This window comes from Brassica napus, chromosome C3, assembly GCF_020379485.1.
Source record: "Brassica napus cultivar Da-Ae chromosome C3, Da-Ae, whole genome shotgun sequence".
NCBI lineage: Eukaryota > Viridiplantae > Streptophyta > Magnoliopsida > Brassicales > Brassicaceae > Brassica > Brassica napus.
In genome coordinates this window covers 2,773,618-2,796,486 of record NC_063446.1, presented here as the reverse complement: position 1 = coordinate 2,796,486, position 22,869 = coordinate 2,773,618, and the positions used below count along the sequence as shown (strand labels likewise).

General features: G+C 38.2%; 2 protein-coding genes and 2 pseudogenes across 2 annotated transcripts; 1 reads left to right on the top strand and 3 right to left on the bottom strand.

The window, feature by feature from the left end:
- Window positions 1–7,389: 7,389 nt before the first annotated feature.
- Window positions 7,390–13,328, bottom strand: LOC125584066 (annotated as a pseudogene).
- A 499-nt stretch (window positions 13,329–13,827) lies between these two features.
- LOC125584069 lies at window positions 13,828–16,737 on the bottom strand (annotated as a pseudogene).
- Window positions 16,527–17,141, top strand: LOC125584068 (splicing factor 3B subunit 6-like protein). The gene has a single exon (XM_048751923.1). It carries the CDS (start codon window positions 16,583–16,585, stop codon window positions 16,955–16,957), a length of 375 nt encoding a protein of 124 aa, XP_048607880.1. The 5' UTR covers window positions 16,527–16,582; the 3' UTR covers window positions 16,958–17,141.
- A 215-nt stretch (window positions 17,142–17,356) lies between these two features.
- LOC125584067 (calcium-dependent protein kinase 17-like) lies at window positions 17,357–19,912 on the bottom strand. Its single transcript, XM_048751922.1, has 6 exons — window positions 18,816–19,912; window positions 18,581–18,733; window positions 18,216–18,499; window positions 17,991–18,118; window positions 17,814–17,913; window positions 17,357–17,734 (listed from the first exon to the last, which is right to left on the bottom strand). The coding sequence occupies exons 1-6, from the start codon at window positions 19,624–19,626 to the stop codon at window positions 17,639–17,641; spliced, it is 1,572 nt and encodes a 523-aa protein (XP_048607879.1). The 5' UTR covers window positions 19,627–19,912; the 3' UTR covers window positions 17,357–17,638.
- Window positions 19,913–22,869: the final 2,957 nt, after the last annotated feature.

Sequence of the window (22,869 nt, the reverse complement as noted above, 5' to 3'; positions counted from 1 at the left end):
ATAGTAAAATAAAGAAAGTCATAGCACAAGCTTGATAGCAGCAATGCAAGACTTCATAACTTTCTTATGGCGCAAACAGAAGGCTTAAAAGAGACATTTAACTAAGTTAGTAATCACCTGCCACTCCAAAGTAGGTGTGGTAGATATCAACAGCATCGTCTGGTCGGTCTGAGATGCCTCCATTCTCCAAATCCTAAAACAAATCAGGAAAATAAAAGCTTTAAATCAAATTAGCAATGATACGACTTCTCTTGACATGTTGGAAGAGACAAACCTGACAGTCTAATATGAACTCTATCTATAATGATTAGACTCAATAGGACCCACCAAGAGTAGCAAACCTTGGCAATAAGAAGCAGAGTCAAAAGTGTGTTAAGCCCTAAGGAAAGTATACAAATGTTTATCATCAGAGAGAAGCTTAACGCCTACATCAGGTAGTTTCTCGGGTCGTCCATGGAACTGAAATTATTATAAGTTGGTTCGGTTAATTTGCATTGGAACACTCTTAAACACAACCCTATTTTCTCCGATTATGAATACTGAATACTGACCCAAGCTTTGATCTAAAACAACAACCCTATTTTCTCCGATTATTTGCATATCGAAATCCATTGATTAACATTATCTTCATTTACTAATCTGTATCCAATGTACATAGACTTGTGTTTAATAGAGCATTTTAAGTCGTAAGTTCTTACTAATTGATAATAACTTAATAAGTTAAATCTTCAATGATGTGCTTCTTTCGTTTAATATATAGCTCATGATAATGATCGAGACCATTCTTGTTGCTCTGGTCCTAACACATTTGCAATATTTTTTAAAACAGGGAACGTGGTGGGAGGGAGGTATCTTCTTACATGGATATACAGCATAATGGTGAACCATAGTCATTACATCGTGTCCCAAGAACCTAAAAAAACAACAGCTGCTTAAGGTAAGAGTGGAGCCAATGATATTTGTTAGTTCTGTAAAATTAGCTTGGTTTTAAGTCAGTAATATTGTTCTTCCAGATAACCAAGTTCCGAGGAACAGCACTTCAACAGTTACTACAGTTATCTGGGCGATTACAGCTCAGGTTACATATCAACAGTTACTACAAAACTTTTTTATTTGCTCTCTGATCGTTAGACATTGGATTAAGTTTCCAACGATAAAAAAAGATTAACATATGAGTTAAATAAAAATTGTGCACATCGCTCTAACAAACTGCAACATGACAGTATCAAGCAACAGACCAGTACAAACAAACAAACAAGTGTTCGGCTGATCTTCTCTCCATCAACACATGCTTTATGCCGCACAATGATCTCTCCTCATCTAAATATGCGTTTCAGATACATCCATTTTGTTTAGGAAAGGATCACATTAGGACCCATCAACTTTTCAAGACAAAAACTACAAGAGTTGTAAATACCTTTGGAACGCGTTCAGGGTTTTGGGAACATCATGTTCTAGCTCATCACATAGCTCTTTTCTTTCAGAAGAACGTACCAGAACCTCTGAAGATCATCCCTTTCCAGCCTCGACCTAATAAAGCACCAAAGTCATTGCAAATGATCTTAAAACAACCTCTTTAACAAAAACATTCAAATCCTTAATTTCTAACATTACAATTTTCAAAATTTCCATGCCATAGCCTTAAAAAAAAATGCTTAAAGAGGGACGATAGTGTTATATGAACAAATAATCAAAAGCGTTAAAGGAATCATAAACATTCAGAGTACTTGAAAATCAATTGGTTACAATCATAAGCCACAATGGAAGTCCTTTATAAGTACATTGTGTAAACAATCCTCAGGGAATTTATATGACAAAAGCATATATGGTTAAGGATGTATTCTTAAGTAGATGAACAATGAGAAGAGAGAGAGAGAGGGAGAGAGAGAGAGAGAGAAAGCACACCGTAGGCAACATGTCTGTCTTCTGTCAGGAAAAACCACCACATCCAAAAAAAACAGAGGAATACACTAGAGAACAATAAACAGAAAGACCAATTAACTTTAGAGTATGTTTCACATCCGCCATGGTCACCACCCCTCAAGCTCACATCGTGTTCATCAATATCAAGGGATCTCCAAGTCTTGGACTAGCCCACATTCTCCAATCTTCCAAACGTCATCACTTTTCAACTTGAAGTCAGAGAGAAGCTCGCTGGATGTAACCTCCGCTTTGACTCGAAATATGTACAGATGCTCTGCTAAAGCCGGATGTAGCATATGCATGCTATTATTATACTGACAAAACACTTCCGTCGATTTCTTTTCAGAGCAAGCGTCGTGGTCACCTTTATCAACCAGCAAGATGCATGCTATAAATCTCATGGATTTGGAAAGAGGCTTTTCATTCAACTTGATTGTCAATGGACTGTTAGAAATTAAAGAACATAGTGAAGAACAAGAGAGAGAGAGAGTAAAGAAAGATAATCTTATTCACTTGATTGATTTGCTTATGAGAACATCTCATATATATAGTGGTTACAAGTATGGTAAATGGTAGATGAGATATGATAAACTAATAACCCATTGTTTTGAGACCTTAACCCACCATGCATGCTTGTCCCTTGTAGTGGCATCTCCATTGTCTTGAGACCTTAACCAACCATGCATGTTTGTCCCTTGTAGTGGTATCTCCATTGTCTTGAGACCTTAACCCACCATCTTGTTTCTTATTGCTTCATTTTTACACTCCCCCTCAAGCTTGACCATAGGAACTGGTCAAGCTTGGAAACCATGAAGCATTCCCTCATTAAAACCTTTAGCTTGGAAAAACCTCATGGGATAAAAACCAAGCCAAGGAAAAAGAGTAGAACACTTCATGACTAAGAGGATCAGTGTGATGAAAAATCTACGAGTCCTAACTTGGAATGTATGAACTCGCAAACCTTGGTGCTTGCAGCCTTGGTGAAGATATCAGCTAGTTGATCCTCACTTCTTGTATAGCAGGGTAAGATGATCCTTTGTTCCACTGCTTGCCTAACTTTATGACAATCCACCTCAATGTGTTTAGTCCTCTCATGGAACACATTGTTGGAGGCTATGTGTATTGCCGCTTGATTATCACAATGCATGGTGATTGGAGTTGATGTCTCTATACCAAAGTCTTGAAGTAGGTTTCTGATCCAAATCAACTCACTAGTGAGCTTCCTCATTGCCCTATATTCAGCTTCAGCACTTGAGCATGACACTATCTTCTGTTTCTTGCTCTTCCAAGTGACAAGATTGCCTCCAATGAATGTACAATAACCGGTAGTGGATCTCCTATCCACTCTGTCTCCTGCCCAATCAGCATCACAATACCCAACTATCTCTGTATTTTTGTTGCATCCCATCCACACTCCTTGCCCTGGCGCCTCTCTTAGGTATCTTAGGATCCTTTCAACCATGTTCCAATGGTGTATCTTGGGAGCTTGCATATTCTGGCTTACTTGGTTAACTGCAAAGCATACATCAGGCCTGGTGATGGTGAGGTATATCAGCTTTCCTACCATTCTTCTATAGTGTTTAACGTCAGCATAAGGCTTATCTTCAATCTCCCCCTCACGCAGCACCTTATACCCATCTTCTAGTGGAGTCTTGGCTACTCTCGCTCCAAGCTTTCCTGCCTCATTCAAAAGATCAAGTGTGTACTTCCTTTGAGATAAGAAAAGCCCCTCTTTAGAGCGGCATATTTCTATCCCTAGAAAGTACTTTAGCTCACCCAAATCTTTAATATCAAAAGTAGACTTAAGAAATACTTTGGTTGAGATAATACCTTCCTTGTCACTTCCTGTGATGATAATATCATCTACATAAATAAGAATCACCACAATTCCTTGCTTGCTTGTGAGTGTGAAGAGTGTATGATCAGCTTCTGATTTTACAAACCCTCTTCCATTGAGAGTTGTACTCAATTTGTGGTACCAAGCTCTTGGTGACTGTTTTAATCCATAGATTGCTTTCTTCAACCTTAGGACATTCCCTGGCTTGACCATGTCTTCCATACCCGGAGGTGGCCTCATGTAAACCTCATCCTCCAGCTCTCCTTGAAGAAAAGCATTCTTGACATCCATCTGCCATAAATCCCATTCCAAGTTTACTGCCAATGAGAGTAGAATCCTTATGGTGTGGAGTTTAGCTACTGGTGCAAATGTATCGAGATAGTCTTCTCCATAGACTTGGGTGTATCCTCTTGCAACTAGCCTTGTTTTCTTTCTTTCTGGTTTCCCATTGGCAAGGTACTTGATGGTGAAGAGTAGACGGCTTGTAACAGCTTTCTTTCCTTTGGGGAGCTCGATTTCATACCAAGTATCATTCTTGATCATGGCACCAACTTCATCCCCAACTGAATCTCTCCATTCTTCATGCTTCATGGCTTCTTCATAAGTCTTTGGTACATACTCTTGATCCAGGTTGCTGATGAAGACTACATGCTCTTCAGATAGTCTCGCAAAAGAACATGTTGCTTGGATAGGATGAGCTACTGCATTGTTGTTGAAGTATACTTTGGTGTCCATCCACTGAGATGGTTTCTTCACCCTTGTACTCCTCCTTAATGGTTGAACTTCTTGTTGCATTCCATCTTGATCATTAACAACTTCTTCTTGGATATCTTTTTCTTGGATAGCTTTCTCGTGGATGGCTTCGTCATGGATAGCTTCTTCATGGATAGCTTCCTCATGGATGATAGCTTCTTCATGGATTTGCAAATTAGGTTGATTTCCCCCCTCATGATCAGGATGGACTGCTTCTTCAACTGATGCAGCTTCATCCACAACTGGAGGTATAAGTGAAGTGCTCGGTATGCCACTTGTTTGAGGCTGGCTGATGCCTAGGTTTTCCAGAATGATTCTCAAGTTGTTTGCCCTATCTGAAGATCCTTGTGGGAGATCCTGAAGACTGTCCCAATTCTTCTCATCATAGTATCCCTTTGATTCCACAAACTTAACATCCCTTGAGACCATAACTCTTCTTGATTCAGGTATGTAGCACTTGTACCCCTTCTGCGCATGAGTATATCCTATGAACATGCCTTTGGCACTCTTGGCTTCAAGCTTGTTTCTTTGTTCCCCTGGTATCAAGACATAGCACACACACCCAAAAACACGCAAGTGATCAATTGGAGGTTTTATTTTGTTTAATACCTGAAAGGGAGAGATATCTTGGAGGACTTTGGTGGGAATCCTGTTGATCAAATAACATGCTGAGACCACAGCATCTCCCCAGAACCTCTTTGGAACATTGGTATGGAACATCATGCTCCTTGCAACCTCCATAAGATGGCGATTCTTCCTTTCAGCAACTCCATTCTGTTGTGGTGTGTATGGGCAACTTGTTTGATGGATTATGCCATGTTTTGCTAAGTGATGTTTGAAAGCAGTGCTTGTGTATTCCCCGCCATTATCAGACCTAAAAATTTTGATCTTGGAATTGAAATGGTTAGATACATAGTTTTGGAAGTTAATAAAAGCTTCTAAAACTCTATCTTTAGTTTGAATCAAGGTGATCCATGTATATTTTGATTTTTCATCTATGAATGTAACAAAATATTTATGGTTCTCCCTAGACACACAAGGTGCTGTCCAAACATCAGAGTGCACAAGATCAAAGCAATTTTCATAAATAGTCTTAGAATTAAGGAAAACAGATCTCTGATGTTTACCAAGAATACAAGCCTCACAACTTCCATTCTTTAAAGATAATTAGGTAACATCAATCCTAATGCACGAGAATGAGGATGACCTAATCTAGCATGCCATAAAACATCACTAGCTAACACAGAAGCAGAATTGAAAGCACAAGATAAATCTGAAAGCTTGGTGTTTTCAAGCAAGTAAAGCTCTCCCTTGCTCACACCCTTTCCCAGCATCTTCCTGGTCTTAATATCCTGAAAGCACACATCATTAGGACTGAAAATAACATTGCAATTTAAATCATTGGTTGCTCTCTTGACAGATAATAAGTTGGATGTGAAAGTAGGCATATAAAAAGCTTGAGACTCCTTATCAAACAGTTTCAAGTTTCCTACTCCTTCAATTGGAATTCTATCACCATTAGCAATCACTACACTCCCTAGAGCAGGTTTAACATCACTAATCAGTCTAGCATCCCTAATCATATGATGAGAAGCTCCAGAATCAATGATCAAAGGTCTAGTAGTATGTGAAGCACTGTGAATAGAATTTAAAGCATTGACACTGATGTTACCAGAGTTTGCATTGATAGCCTTGATAAGCGCTTCAATGTCTGACTTGCGGATGAAGGCATCATCAGGGGATGGCTGAGACATGGCATGGGATGTGGATCCACCAGTGTGGGTGGTTGAGATCATAGCTCTTCCATCTTCTCCTATGTGCATGGAGCCTGATATTGTGGTTTCGTGAGCTCTTGCTTCATGTGCTTTGGCCTGGTTGTATCTGTTGGTTGAAGCAGGTCTGAGGTGAGGATGGAGGATCCAACAATTGGTTTTTGAGTGGCCTAGATTCTTGCAGTGCTCACAAGTCACAGACTTGTCTCCTCCTCTTCTTGATTTGAAGTGTGCTTTGTTGCCTGAAGCACTCTCCATCTTCTCAGCTTTGTTTGCCATAGACAGCTCCTCTTTTCCACCAAAGAGACCATCTGAGCCTAGCTCCTTCCAAAGTTGAGCACACACATCATCATAGCTTGGAAGCTCTTTAGCTCTCAATATGTGTTTAAGTACATCATTGAAGCTTGGGTTGAGTGTGAGAAGCAATCCAAAGACCTTGTCTTGCTCACGCCTCTCTTCTAGTGTACTAGGATCAGTGGTACTTGGTCTCAGCATCTCAAGTTCAGACCACAACTGGCTGTACTTTCCAAGGTGTTTGGTGAAGTCCATCTCCTCTTGCTGCAAGTTGTTGATTGCCCTCTTAACCTCAAATATTCTGGTGAGGTTTGAAGTGTTGCCATATACCTTGTATAAGGTATCCCATAGCTTCTTTGCAGTCTCACAGTGTGAGTAAGACTCCATGATAGGAGTATCAAGTGAGCCTTGCAAGATAGACAGCACCATGAGATCCTCCTGACCCCATTTGCCTTCATCTACCACTACAACCTCCTTGCCATCTTCTCCTTGGGTGATTTGTCTTGGGGTTTCACTTGTGGTGATGTGCTCCCATAGACCTCTTCCTCCAAGAGCTGTCCTGGTCAATCTCGACCAAGTAATGTAGTTAGGACCCTTCATGGTGACTGGAATCCTCACTAGCTGGTGTTGCTCCATCTTTGCTTGCTATTGGGTAAAAGAAAATGAAAGAGATTCTGAAGAAAGTAAACCAAACAAGTGAAAGAGTAAGGTGAATAGAATAGATTTGCGGAAGCAGTTTGGTGTTCAAGAGCTTTGATGCTCTGATACCATGTTAGAAATTAAAGAACATAGTGAAGAACAAGAGAGAGAGAGAGTAAAGAAAGATAATCTTATTCACTTGATTGATTTGCTTATGAGAACATCTCATATATATAGTGGTTACAAGTATGGTAAATGGTAGATGAGATATGATAAACTAATAACCCATTGTTTTGAGACCTTAACCCACCATGCATGCTTGTCCCTTGTAGTGGCATCTCCATTGTCTTGAGACCTTAACCAACCATGCATGTTTGTCCCTTGTAGTGGTATCTCCATTGTCTTGAGACCTTAACCCACCATCTTGTTTCTTATTGCTTCATTTTTACATGGACCTCCACCAGTAGCTCGGTGAGTGAAGTATTCCGGCACTTTTCCACCTGGTAAGACTGCATATCTACTATTTGTCTTGATGATGAGGCCTCTCGCCTCTTGATTCAGTTTGAAGCAGTTGGCGAAGTTGAGCCGAACTTTTGAATTGTGAAAGGAACACTCTAGTATCTCCAGGGACTCACAGTCACTTGCATTTATGGAACTGATGGAATCTGAAATCGGTGGGACTGATACCAACTTTCGGCATCCCATGAGCACGAACCTATTCAGACTAGACATTTTCTTGACCCACGGAGGAAGCTCTTGTATCTCTGTGTCGGTCAAGCACAGTTCTGTGATTCTTTCAAGAGCATGAGGGAATTCCTGAAGGTTTTCAAAGTATGACATCTTCAACTCTTCAAGACGAGGCCATGACGTGATCGAGGGAGGCACTTGTTCTATTGCAGTTCCTATGAGGTCGAGACATATAATGTTCGTGGAGATCTGGGGAAAACGTGTCAACCTGGAGCAATCAGAAAGATTAAGTACATTCAAAGATTCCAAGTTGATTTTGGCCGGAAGAACCTCTAGCTTACTGCATCCTTTTAATATCAGCCGCTGCAGCTTCTGAAGGTTTCCAAGAGAGAGAGGAAGTTCCACCAGGTTTGAACAAAATCTAAGGTCCAACTTCTTTAAGTTGGTGGCCTTCCCAATAAAGGAAGGGAGCTCCGACAATTGTGGTAGACTACTTATATCCAATTCTTGGAGATTGACGGCATTTTCGATGATGGAGCATCCAGCGAGATCAAGACTTGAGCATCCAGCAAGATCAAGTTTCTTCAAAGATTCCAAGATGATGTTTGTGGGAAGAACCTCTAGCTTACTACATCCTTTTAGTATCAGTCTCTGCAACTTCTGAAGGTTTCCAAGAGAGAGAGGAAGTTCCACCAGATTCAAGCAATTGCTAAGATCCAACTTCTCCAAGTTGGTGGCATTCCCAACATAGGAAGGGAGCTCCAACAGATTTTGGAAACTACTAAGATCCAATTCTCGGAGATTAACTGCATTCCCAGTACAGGAGGGAAATTCTACAAGACTTGAGCATCCACTGATTTCTAGTTTCTCCAGACTATTAACACTCAGGGAAGGGAGACTGATTAGACTCGAGCAATAACGAAGATCCATTATTTGGAGATTAACGGTATTCCCAATAAAGGAGGGAAACTCCACAAGACTTGAGCATCCACCGATATCTAATTCCTCCAGACTATTTCCATTCAAGGAAGGGAGTTTGATTAGACTCGAGCAATTACGTAGATTCATTTTCTCAAGGTTAGTGGCAGTTGATAGTTCAGGAAGCTCCTTCAAGTTTACAGAATCACTCAAATCCATCCTCTTGAGACTTCGAAGCGACTGTACAGACAAATAACAAAAAAACATTAAAACATTGTTGTTCTATACACTTTAGTAATGAAACAGAACTTTTAAACAAAAACAAAAAATTGGGGCCTTTGTTTCACCATCTCTATCTCCATCCAACTGATCTATTTATATGATCGATCCAGATTTTATAGGATTATTCGTTTGTCCATCCAAAAGATTCATCTAGATGAATCATCTAAATATTTATGTGTTGTTTCTTTATTTTTATTTCCATGCAAAAGAGTTTAGTAAATAAATTACTAAAATAAATTAATCTTGTTCTCTTTATTTTAGTTTACAAAAAAATAAAAATAAAAATAAATTACTAAAATACCATTATTTTGATTATATGTTTGATATTAATTTTAAATATATTAACTTTTATTATCTAGTCTAAAATATAATTTTTTTAAAATATGATTTTGACGGAAAATATAATGTTACAGTTTTAGCGGAAAATACATATTCATGATTTTGGCAAGAAAATTGATTTTGCGATTTTAACGAGAAAATGTGTTTCTGTTTTTTTGGCGGAAAATACGTATTTGTGTTTTTGCGTTTTGGCGGAAAAAAAATATTTTTCAGGTTTTGGCGGGAAAATCCATTTTTACGTTTTGGCTGGGGAAAATGCATTTTTGCCATTTTGGCGAGAAAATGTTTTTTTAAGTTTTTGATGGAAAACTATATTTTGCGTTTATGGCGGGAAAAAATCGTTTATGCGGTTTTGGCGGGACAATGCGTTTTTGCGGTAAAAGCGTTTTTTTTTTGTAGGTTTTGGCGGGAAAATGTATTTTTATGCGGTTTTGGCAGGAAGATACGTTTTGCAATTTTGGCGGGAAAAATGATTTTACGTTGTGGCGGAAAAATGTGTTTTTGTGGTTTTAGTGGAAAAAGTTTTTTTTTTGTATTTTTGGTGGGAAAATTCGTTTTTACGTTTTGGCTTTTGGCGAAAAAGTGTTTTTGCGTTTTTGGCGGGAATTTTTTTTTTTAATGTTTTTGGCGGGAAAATGCATTTTTGTGTTTTTGGCGGAAAAATGCGTTTTTTTGTGATTTTGGCGGAAAATGGATTTTTTGGTTTTAGCGGGAAGATGCGTTTGTGCGTTTTTGGTGGAAAAATATGTTTTTGCGTTTTTGACATAAATATATTTTGCGGTTTTGGCGGAAAAATGCGTTTTTGTGGTCTTGACGGAAAAATGTGTTTTGACGGTTTTGGCGGAAAAAATCATTTTTGCAGTTTTGTCAATTTTTCATAAGTGACAAAATGATATTAGGTTTAATTTGTGAATTATATTATAGATATAATAGACATTATACTATTTTGACTCAACCATCTCCGTCCAAATGGTTCAATTTGGTTCAGCTAGTTGATTTTAAAAATTAAACCTAAATTTATAAAATTCATCCAGATGAACCATCGATAAGACTTGTAATTTAAATTCTAAACAAACAAAACTTGATGGTGAAACAAACAGGTCTTTCATAAACGGGTGTGACAATACCAGATTTGTCAAACTCAAAAATATACAAATACTATATTTGAAAGAAAGTGAAATAAATAAAAACCACTTACTTTTATTCCTCCCCATAACTTCTCAAGCTTGCTGTGAGGCATGATTAGTTCGACAAGGAACTCCAAGTTTACAGTGCAAGGGAAACATGTCACTGGAAAATACTTCCAGTGTAGTAATCGAAGTTTATGAGATATATAGCTCAGACCTCCAGTTAATTGCAGTGAATCGCGATAACCGTGGACTTTTAAGAATTGGAGATTTGACATTCCTTCAAAGGCTTTCTCACTTATATCTATTTCTTCATCCTCTCTGCCGTACTCTAATTTTATGCCTATGACACTTGTACTACCCTGAAATAAAGGAACAAACAAGAAACTAGAGTTTGTCAGTTATCAAACAAACTAAAATTTCCAGGGAGCAATGCAATGAAAGACACTTACGGTTGCATCACCAGTCAGTACTTCAGAAATCTCTCTTTTGTCGTACAGAAACTGGCGCTGTCCAGGCTCATGAATAGATTGTTTACAAACAATTTCTCTACCCAGTTTTTCTAGCAAACTATGCATCCTTATAACTCCCCAGTCAATAGATATGAGAGATTTCTTAGCTAAGACTTTAAGTCTTTGCCTCACTTCCAAAAATTTCTTTGCAAGATACTCTTCCGCTTTGTTAATCCATTCAGAGTTGAAGAAGCAGGCTATATGAAGAAATAGATCTTTATCTTCATCATCTAAAGCATCATAGCTGAACTTCAAAATGCTTCGAATATCAGCATCAAGACTAGTCCTTAATCTTGGTAGCGCAGTTATCCACTCTTCCTTAGACATTCCCCGAAAGTAGGAACCCATCACCCTTAGCCCCAAAGGAAGTTCACCAGCAAGTTTTGTAACTTCCAAAGCAAGCTCCTCAAAACCATCTTTAGGAAACTTTTGACCAAAAGAATATGTACAAAAGATTTGGAGAGACTCATCATCCGTTGGAAAATCCACCTTGTAAATCAGGTTGACTCCATGTGCTTTAAAGAGTCTCTGATCTTGTGTTGTGATTATAATCCGACTCCCCGGACCAAACCAACAAGGCTCTTTGGCTATCGCATCTAATTGTAGTGACGGGTCCACGCCATCAAGAACAACAAGAACTTTCTTGTCCTTCAACCTATTTGAGGCAACTCCCAAATGAGAAACCACCATATCCTTATGGTTTGTTATCTGAGACATAAACTGTTGTTGTAGTTGCAACTTTGCGCTGTAGTCATCAGAACACAGTCTTGTATAGTTTGCTTTGAGATCATCCATAAAGACACTCAGTTGAAAACTGTCAGAGAGTTGGCTGTATGCGACTCTAGCGATTGTGGTCTTCCCAATCCCAGGAGGACCCCAAATCCCAATCATCCTCACCTCATCTGAGTCTAGGCATAACAATGGTTCCATCTTTTTTAAACGAGCTCCATCCCAACTAACCCGCCGAAATCATTTGAGGGTGTGAAATTATTCAGACGTTTCGAAATATCAGTGGCGATTTTCTCGATCATGGCAGCTTCATTATCCCTAAAATTCATGCACATTCATAAATAAGTATGAATTTGTGGGATGTCTTTTGTATAAAAAATTTATGGAGAAAGTGGGAATTAAAAAAGGAACTAACCAGCTGCCTGAATGATAGCCAGCGACTGTGGACACTTTTGCCAAAGCTTGTCTCCATCTCTCAATGCATTCATTTGTTTTACCAGCACAAGTTTTTCTAAAGACTCTCCCAAAATCTCCTGCTAGCTTTTTCACATCAGATGGATCCACTTCGTAGAAAACAGCCAATACAGTTTGACCCAACTCTTCTCTGCACTTGATAATCTCCACCAGTTCATCAAGACACCATTTTGAGGAGGCATAGTTCCTAGAGAGCAAGATGATTGCAATCTTAGATCTCCTTATCGCACTAATGAGCTCAGGACCGATAGATGCTCCTCTTTTGATTTCATTATCAATGAATGGGGTGATTCCTTTTCTTTGAAACTCCATCTGAATATGACTAAAAAAATCTTTGCGGACATCTTCCCCGCGGAAGCTGGGAAAGACATCATGCGTCCAGATGCGAGAAGAAGAAGGTGGAGGAACTGTTGAAGAAGAAGAAGAAGGAGAAGAAGAAGAAGAAGAAGAAGAAGAAGAAGAAGAAGAATCCTCTTCTCTGTTATCTTCTTGATGGAATCTAAGTTTTCTCAAAAGAGTTAAGACCCCTATTGCAGCAGCAACAGTGGTGAGGAAAACACTCAAAAGAGTTAAGAGCACCATTGCAGCAGCAACAGTGGTTAGGAAAACACCCAAATGAGTTAAGAGTCTTATTGCAGAAGCAACAGTGGTGAGGAACAAAGAAGAATCCATTATTGAGTATGATGGAAAGAGGATAAGTATTACAGAGAGTTATGTGGAGGAAGAAACTATAAAGAAGGTTTGTATACATACACTGACTAGGAAGTTGAAATCACGAGCAAAAAAAACGTGGATCGACTGTTGTTTTTTTCCGTATACCAACTTCCCTGATATTTTCACACAGAAAATTACAAGAACGACAATAATAGAGGAGGCCCTAGAAGAGCAAGTAGCAGGAAATGAATCTTAGTAAATATGAGATTCAAGAAAATACATAATGATAATAAAGTGTAAAAATGAAGATTAATAATCAGAAATCAGAAAGCTTAAACAAGACAACAACCACCACCTCCTCTCTTGTTTCCTGTTGTGTTCTTCAGAATCTGCATGCACGCAAAAACAACCCAAAACTTGTTAAACACGCAGAAAAGAAAAACTTTGCGTTCTCATCTACTCCACCAGTTGAACAGCAAAAACCATAAACATAACAAGAACCATTGAAGTAACTACTACATACATTTTCGAATTAATCTCAAGCTTATCTTAGCTCCTTATATACCTGGAAGAAATCTAGATGAGAGTCATTTCAGGGAACAGATTAGGGAGCTCGCTTCTCTGGAACCCCATCCTCTACTCTTCTATCTTGGAATTATTCCCATTGTCTTGCTTTTCTCCACTTGTTCATGTCACAACTTCTAAACTGTTAGTTCTTTCGGAATGAATCCTTGTTATATATATGAACCTCTATAACCTCTCGTTACAGAACCTAGAAGCCTATATGAATCCTTGTTATTCTTTCGGAATGAATCCTTGTTCCAATGAACGTTTAGAAGCTAAGGAATGTGCCTTGCACAACAAGCTTGATAGCGGAAATGCAAAACTAGCCGAGGAAAAAATTGATTTTGTTGAACACTGAAAATTATACATTACGTGAAAAAGTTAACTCTCTTTAGGAACAACTATCTTGAACGTATCATCGAGGACCTGAAAGATAAATTAGCCAAGACTGAAGCAAGGGCTGAGGAAACAGAATCCAAATACAAAAACATTACAAGAAAGCAAAAAGGAGCCTTCAAGACGAGTTGGAGAGTTTCAGAGCAAAAAGGTTTCACTCTGGAGAAGTTAGCATCGCTTGAGAAACACTTGAGGGAGTCAGATCTTCAACTAGAACTTGCAGAAGCGGCTGTTGAAGCTAGTGATCGAGGATCTTCCTTCATACTGACCATATTAGTAATTATATCAGTGCAATTATCTGCCTTCATTTGTTGATGATGATCCGGTTGATGACATCAACAGGTAAAGCGTAGGCTGGATCAATTGCTTGGACTCCAGGGTACTCAAGAAGGGAAAGCCCTGGACCAAATTTTTGATGAAAATGAGATTTGATTCAATAAAGATGAGCTTAAAGAGACATAACTAAGTTAGTAATCACCTGCAACTCCTAAGTAGGTGTGGTAGATATCAACAGCATCTTCTGGTCGGTCTGAGATGCCTCCGTTCTCCATATCTTAATCAAATCAGGAAAGATGAGAGCTTTTAAATCAAATTAGCAACAAAATGTTGAGAGACAAACCTGACAGTCCAAGATGAACTTGACAAGCTTTGCTTTGTTGATCCAGTGAACTCTATCTATCATGATTAGGCTCGACAACACCCACCAAGAATAGCAAACCTTGGCAATAAAGAACAATCAAAAGTGTGTAAAGAACTAAGGAAAGTATACAAATGTTTATAATCAGAGAGAAGCTTTAACGCCTACATCAGGTAGTTTCTCCATTTAAACCCCCAGACTTGACTTGTCTCTCACACAACCACCAACCAAGCAAGTCCTTATCAATATCAACATGGTGAAGACTCCCAGTGATAGCAAGAGCACCCACGCAACAGAAAACTACAAGGAACAGAAGAAACGAAAACAAACAATAAACGTCCTGCTACCATGAAACTTTCCAATACTCAAATAGCATAAACATACTCTGTGCTGCATGTGATTCAGCTCCAGGTGTGCACCCGAAACCACCGTCACGGTTTTTGCAGCTAACAATGTAATCAACAGCCTTCTTCACATTGCTCTTGTCAAGACATTTCAATATTGACAGACAGCATATAGAGATGTACGAAAACCTACATAAATAGCCTTGCAGTTAAAGTTCATCATAGTGAAAGCAACAATAGGAGATATATAAATGTCTTTGGGACTACATGGCCATGAAGAGTAATACCTCGTATCTACTTCTCCCCATATATCTCCTGAGAAAGATCCATCTTCATTCTGTAAACCAGCAATATCTAATTTTGTATATAGGAAACCATAATAATATCTATATAAGCAATTTTTCAGAGCATTTTTCATTGCATAATAATATGAGAATTGTCTAGTTTGTCAAAGAGAGCCAAGATTTGTACAGCACTTAGTGTGTACAAAACATGTGGATCATGTCCAGTGTTGCCAGCAAAGCCACCTGCTCAGAGAAGCAACACTCGTTAGTAAACTTTATACTGAAGCGATATCTTATGATTGGGGATAAAAAAAAATGTGAAATCCTATAGCAAGTCCAATGATCTCCACAGATCTTTTTTGGTAGATTATATCCTTTCTATCGTTATTATTCTAGTGGTAACTAAAAATAGCTGATATGCAAACTGTATGGTAAAGAAATATATTAGTACTATATGGTACACACCAGATTCGTGCTGGCACGTCATGAGCCATGAAACAACTTCATCTACAGAAACAGAGCCAAGCTTCTCAAGTAAGGCTAGAGTGGTGAGTCCCCAGTATGCACCGTTCATCCTTAAATGATCCATCATCACAGAGTCAAAACTCTCTTTCTTCTAACATATATAATCCCCACACCAATTAAAAAGTGAGAAGAGTAAATTACAATAATCATAACGAAAATAAAACGTTACCTTTTCTGTCATGAGAATGTAACGAACATGCTTGTCAGCTACAAGCTCACCCATCTGCCATAAAATTATTCACAGCAGATTCAGTTACTTGATACACAAATGAAATAATCACCATTAAAAGAGTTTAACTTGGCGCTCAATGCTTAGTAATCTACAGGAACCATCACAAAACACGAAAGTATACGTTTTTAAACCCAAATCATAGAAAATTCAAATAGCATAAGCCATATATGACGAGATCGATCAAGACGCACAGTTTTTTTTTTCAAACCTCCATAGCTCGAATTTAGATTTCTTTTTTTTTTTTTAAACAACTTTCAAATTCAGATAACGAAGTGAGACCCAAGCAAAAGCCAACCTTAACTAGAAATTAGAAACATCATTGAGAGTAAAACTGGTTACCTGAAAGGAAGAAGACGTAGAGCTCATCAAATCAAGCTACTGGGTATGAAGATCGAAGAGAAACTTCTTAACCTTTTCGTCTAAAACATTATTACAAGTCATGTTATTGAACCGGTTCTATTGAATTAATTCGTTTTGGTTAGAACTCATACCGGATATGAATACAACTCATGTTTCCTTTTTCCAGTGGGCCTTTACTATCAAGCTTATAATTGTTAAGCCCATTGGGCTTAGAAAGCCATCCCCTTATATGGAGTTTTCCTCACTGATTGAAGATTTCTTTATTCTCGGCGACGGTTTAGCGAAATCTCCGGCGAAGCTATGACGACAATCAGTCTCCGCAAGCAAAACACGAGGCTCCCACCTGAGGTGAACCGCGTGCTCTACGTCCGTAACCTCCCCTTCAACATAACGAGCGAGGAGATGTACGATATCTTCGGCAAGTACGGCGCGATTCGCCAGATTCGCATCGGATGCAACAAGGACACGAAAGGAACTGCCTTTGTCGTGTACGAGGATATCTACGATGCTAAGAACGCCGTCGACCATCTCTCGGGCTTCAACGTGGCGAATCGGTACCTGATCGTGCTCTACTACCAGCACGCGAAGATGAGCAAGAAGTTCGACCAGAAGAAGAACGAAGAAGAGGTTGCTAAGTTGCAGGAGAAGTATGGTGTCTCTACCAAAGATAAGTAAAACACGTGTCCTTGATTCGATTCGATGGTATCATGGTTGTATTGCGATTTAGGGTTTTTAATTGGGAAACTTTGATTTCTTATCTGTATGTGTTTGGTGGATTTGGTTTGTATGTTGAAGTTGTTTGCTCTCGTGTCCTTTATATCGACAAAGTAATGAAAAAGAAACTCTTTTTGACTTCAAATAGCTATTGCTGTTATGAAAGTTTGTAGCTTTGATGAATGATCTTGGATAACGACACTGTCTGTTGTTTCATATCAATCTGCTTAGATTTTGCTGCAACACAACACATTAGTTTCTCAAGGCTATTTTGGCCACCAGGGTCTAAGTAGATTTGGTTTTGGGTTTACACCATTGTTGATCTTTTTCAGGACTGGTTTCAGGTGGCTTGCTAGGAAGTAAAGAACAAATAACACTAACACATACAAGAGAATTGAAAAAGAAGTTTTAAGTACATTGAGAAACCCATGGCACCTTTAAGAAGCTGTAGTAGTAAACAACCAGAAAGAAAATGTACATACAAATCAAACACCTCCCTCAAATCCCCAATTAATGAATTTGTTTTCCTTCTCCACCCTTAAAGATCTCTCCTCCAGTTCAATGATTAGCAACTTTCGATGTGCCTTTTGTCTTCATCTGCTCTCTTTCTATCTTCTCTCTTCCTCTACTTCAACAATTGGGTCATTTAAATGAAAGTTCACGCCGTTTCTTTGGGATAGGATCCGGGTTTCCTTTTCTCATCATTGCCACAAACTCATCATAGTTGATCCGACCATCCTGCATCAGAAATTTGGTTATTAATATCGAGATTGTTAAATACTTTTGTTTCAGTTTCAAGGGGGCTGTTGTTTCTTACATTGTCTCCATCAACCTCTGAAATTATCTCTTTAATGTCTCTGCCATCACTCATCCCAAATTCCCGGAGGGCTTGCTCCAGCTCTTCCATTGTGATATATCTGGGAAGAGCAAGCATTATTTGAAGTGAACATTTGACTTCACAGCAACCATTATCACAAAAGTGTTGAGTGCTTACCCGCTGTTGTCTTTGTCAAAGTGCTGGAAGGCTGAGTAGAGATGTTCTTCTCTGTCAAGTCTGTTAATATGCATTGTGGCTGCGATAAACTCACCATAGTCTATTGTTCCATTACCATCAGCATCGGCCTGTAGAATCAAAGTAAAATCAGTGGTAAGTCCTCCTTCCTTGTTGCTCAGCATATCACAAAATCTAAAACTGTAGTTAGCACGCAAAAGGACTTACAGCTTCCATTAACTGCTGGACTTCGTATTCTGACAACCTTGTACCTTGCTTAGCTAGTCCCTGTCTTAGCTCCTCGAGTGTAATTGTTCCACTGCTGTCAGTGTCCATACCTTTAAACATCTCTTTCAACCCCATGATCTCTTCCTCTGATAAGCAACCTGCTATCACCCGTAACGCAACTTTCTTGAAATTGTTCATTGCTTTGAATTGCTTGAGCCTGGACATCACCGCGTTGTCAAGAGGAACATCTGGTGCTTCTCCATCCTCCTTAATCCATGGATGGTCTTTACAAAAAAAAGAGAGAAAAACATTAATTGTTATGGAGAGAAAGACTGTTATGCTTTGTGGTTATTAGTTATGCTTACTGAGAACTTGAGCAGCAGTTAGTCTTTGCTTAGGATCAGAGTTGAGCATCTTCTTAACAAGATCCTTCGCCTGAGGTGAGATGGATGGCCATGGATCACTTGAGAAATCAACATGACTCTTTAGGATGGCGTTGAATATTCCATTCTCCGATTCTATCATCATCAGGTAATCAAAACACATGAATATATATATTAAAAAAATAAACATATCTAGATATGTTTATAAAAACTTTACCAGCCCAGAAGGGTGGGACACCACACAAGAGGATATACAACATGACACCAATACTCCAAATATCAGCTTCTGGTCCATACTTTCTTTTCAAAACCTCTGGTGCTATGTAATAAGCACTACCCACTATGTCTTTAAACACCTCTCCTGGCTTGTAAAAAACGGAGAGCCCAAAGTCAGTGGCTTTGAGAGGAGAGTTCTCATCTTTGTTCAGCAACAGAAAATTCTCAGGCTTCAAGTCTCTGTGGATAACCCCCATTGAATGGCAAGTATGAATAATCTGAACAATTGTTCGCAACAAAGAAGCAGCTGCTCTCTCAGAGTAATGTCCTTTAGCAATAATCCTATCGAACAACTCTCCACCAGCGCAAAGCTCCATGACCAAATGCACAGAATGCTTATCCTCGTAAGCTCCTTTAAGCTCCACAATGTTTGGCTGACCAGTCATGTGATGCATTATCTGCACTTCCCTTCTTACATCCTCTATGTCTTCTTTGTTCACAAGCTTTCTTTTGGCAATGGTCTTGCAAGCGAACTGCTGACCTGTTGCCTTCTGCGTGCAGAGGTGCGTGACACCAAACTGCCCTCGGCCTAGCTCTTTGCCTAGAGAATATGAAGATTTTACATCTTCCATGGGGCGACCTAAGACAGGTCCTATAGGGCCTTGTTTTGTTGCGGGAGGTGGTGAAGGAGGGGCGTGTTTGGATTGTGCTACAGGAGGTTCAGCGGTTGGACCAACAGCGTTTGAATCGGTTAGGCCCTTGTCTTGTGTGTGTCCATCTTCTGAGTCCCGTCCGGAGCAACAATTCCCCATTGTTGCATTAAAGGGTGGGGGAGAGGAGGAGAATTAGAAAGGTTGTGTTCTTTGTGTGTTTTTTTTCTCTTGTTTTCTTCCTCTGGTTTGTGTTTCTTGATTAGCAAGGAAGTTAAGGTGTTTTGGTTGTGAATGGCTATGAATAGAATGTTTTTGGCCTTTGGGTTCAAAGGGTTATAGGTTTTGTTGATAGAGAGGAAGTTTAGGACCAAAGCTTGTCTGTAACTTGGTTATTTAAAGTAAAACAGAAAGAGGTTTAGGAGTTAAGACAAAGGTTGAGAGCTAATCCTAGGGATGTCTATTTGTTACAGAACTGTATGTTCTTCTTATCTTCCACATGTCATATATTTTAATATATAATTGACCTTGAAGTTGACATGTTGCAAAAATCTATTCATCAGATCTGATATGTGGGAAAACTAAGTTCTAATTCGTGGGATTTTGACATGTATGACACAATTAAAACTAATTTAATTTATTGAAAATCGTCATTAGTTATTTTATGAGCAAATCATGACCAGATAATAATATGAAAATCCAGCTGGCTACATACAAAAATGTCATATTTTCCATTTAACATCATTGAAATATTTTTTGATATGACATTCATATATCTTATATTATCTTTTTCAGTTCGGCTTTTCATATAAATCTCTCAAATATATTGGTAACAACAAAAGCCGTAGTTTAAATCCAGTGGGAGTAGGTGAAGGAATGACTGAATCAGTATGAGAACGGTTAAGTCTTGGTGGTGCCAAAACAGGAACCATTTTGGAAGTGGTGATGCAACTCCAAGGTACGGTAATGACAACATGACAATTCATGGTACTGACACTGTTGATGCAAGAGATGAAACCACCATCTTTTACTACACAAACAATATAGACAATTGCACTGACAAGGTAAACCAATAGAACCCGAAAACCAGCAGAACCATCACGAAAATACCTACAAACACCAACATTATGATTAAGAAACTAGTGTTTAGCTTTGGCAATTGTATTAAGCCCATTTTGTTTCTTTTGACAGTTTGTCAAGCAAATGAGTCCATTTATATAACCGAGTGCGCAAGAAAATGAAATTTTTACACTTAGACATATTTTTTCCTTCTTCCATATCACTTAGAGATACTTCCCAATTATCCAGTACTTTGTTAGATTCAAATGACTCAACTACCTCCAAAAATACAAACTAGCTTAGTTACCTTTTTAACTCATATTTCTTTTTATTTTATTTCTTTTACTTATCCCCACCATAATCCACCAGCTTATCTCGCTCTTCTTCGGAACCCTAATGTGCTTCCGCCGCAACTCAAGAATCAAACCTTCTTTACCGCCTAGTTAATCTCAGATCTGCGATTCTTTCCTTCTCTCGTTGCGGGACATGTAACGTCGATGCATCTTTCCTCCGTCTAGATGAAGCCACAAACTACCCTTAATTTGCTTCAATCTTCAAGAATCACCGCCGTTAAGATATCATCTTAAGGCTACACTCCCCACCTTCTCGCCGTAACAGAACTCCTTCATGACGTTTTGCTCCAACTTGCTCAATGTAATGCCATCACGGAACGGGACCATGCGAGACATCTGCGTTTTGTCTACCACAAAATCCCAGTTTCTTTCGTCTCGGCATATCCATTCACCTGCCATGACCATACAATGCTCGTCCATCTCTTGACCACAAGTAATTAACCGTAGAATGCTTGTCCATCTCTTGACCACAAGAAACTTGCGAGACATCTGCGTTTTGTCTACGACAAAATCCCAGTTTCCTTCGTCTCGACAGACCCATTCACCTGCCATGACTATATAATGCTCGTCCATCTCTTGACCACAAGAAACTAACGACTCATTAATCCCTCACTTTAACATTAACTAGAAAGAAAATCTTTATCTGTGAGAAAGGACATTTTAGGGAGAGAAAAAACAAAAGCAAGTCCAATAGTACACCTTAAGTATAAAGTGCTTAAAGATGTAAAAGACCCAACACAAAGTACCCTTTTATCTAACTCTGTCCAAGAAAATTCACTTTGTAAAAGTGAAGAAAAACGTTCTGGTTTCTAACTACATCTAAATGAGGTAAAGTGGAGGACAATGATAGCACGTTCACAGTTGACATATGTTTGGTTCATAACGTTGTTGTAATTAGGTGACCAGAAGAATGATAGTTGACATCGCTAAATTCAATGCCGTACAAAGACATCTAGAGACGAGATAGATGCATATATTACATATAAATGTGTTCATGAAAAGTAAAGTAAAAAATAAGTAAATTACAAGTAAATATTAAAAATAATTAAATCAGAAACTTATACAAAATAAGGAAATTAGTGTGTTTTTGAAATTCCTTATACAAAAATTTTAGTGAATTAGTTACTGTTATCAAACAAAGCAAAGTGAACAACTAAGAGATAGTAGTTTTTTTATGTCAACAAATCAACATACACATTAAGGATGTAACTGGATCAACAAAATTTGGAATTGTAATATGTGGAATGGGTCATTCCATTTGATTCCAAAATAAAATTACCAGTTACATAAAATAAAATAAAAAGATCATATTCCAATAATTCCTATGGGATAAATAGAAACATAAGAAATACAATAATAAATCATTCAGAAGAAAAAAGTTACAAGAATGGATGGAATGAAACAAAATTAGATATTTTTAATTATGTTTAGATGGTACTTAGTTTTTTGCAGTCAAATGGTAGATTTGTTATGATTTTAAATTTAAAAATTCTAGTAGATTCTATGATTTGTTACAACCTTAAACTAAAAATAACAACATATTTTCTTATTTAAACACTCTGTAGTGATCAAACTTACAAATCATCAGAAGAAGCAACTATATTTTTGTCAGATGCATTTACTTAGTATAACGAGAATAGTCTTAATAATTTAATTAAAATTACAGTTAATGTCATTACATTCCATTCCTATAAAATATTACCATTTATGTTAGAAAAATATTTTCTACGATAAAGTTCATTTAATTTTAAGTTATTCCATAACTGCTACCATTCCAATGTTAACATTCCATTTTTTCTAATTCCTTTCATTCCGAACATTCATAAAATCTATTTCCAGTTACAGTCTAAAAATAATTAAGTTATATAGTAAGTTTATATACATTATAAATCTATGTTGTGTTAAAAAAAAGCATAAATCTATGTAAGTTAGGACACAAGATAGAGGTCCTTCCCATGGTGTGACAGCTTGGATGAATGTGCATGATTTGAAT

Coding starts and splice junctions, on each gene's coding strand:
- LOC125584068 (XM_048751923.1), top strand. CDS start 16,583: ATGACGACAATCAGTCTCCGCAAGCAAAACACGAGGCTCCCACCTGAG.
- LOC125584067 (XM_048751922.1), bottom strand. CDS start 19,626: ATGGGGAATTGTTGCTCCGGACGGGACTCAGAAGATGGACACACACAA. Junction 18,119..18,215: donor TCCAGCAGTTAATGGAAGCT/GTAAGTCCTTTT, acceptor TTGATTCTACAG/GCCGATGCTGATGGTAATGG. Junction 17,735..17,813: donor CAGAGGTTGATGGAGACAAT/GTAAGAAACAAC, acceptor TTTCTGATGCAG/GATGGTCGGATCAACTATGA.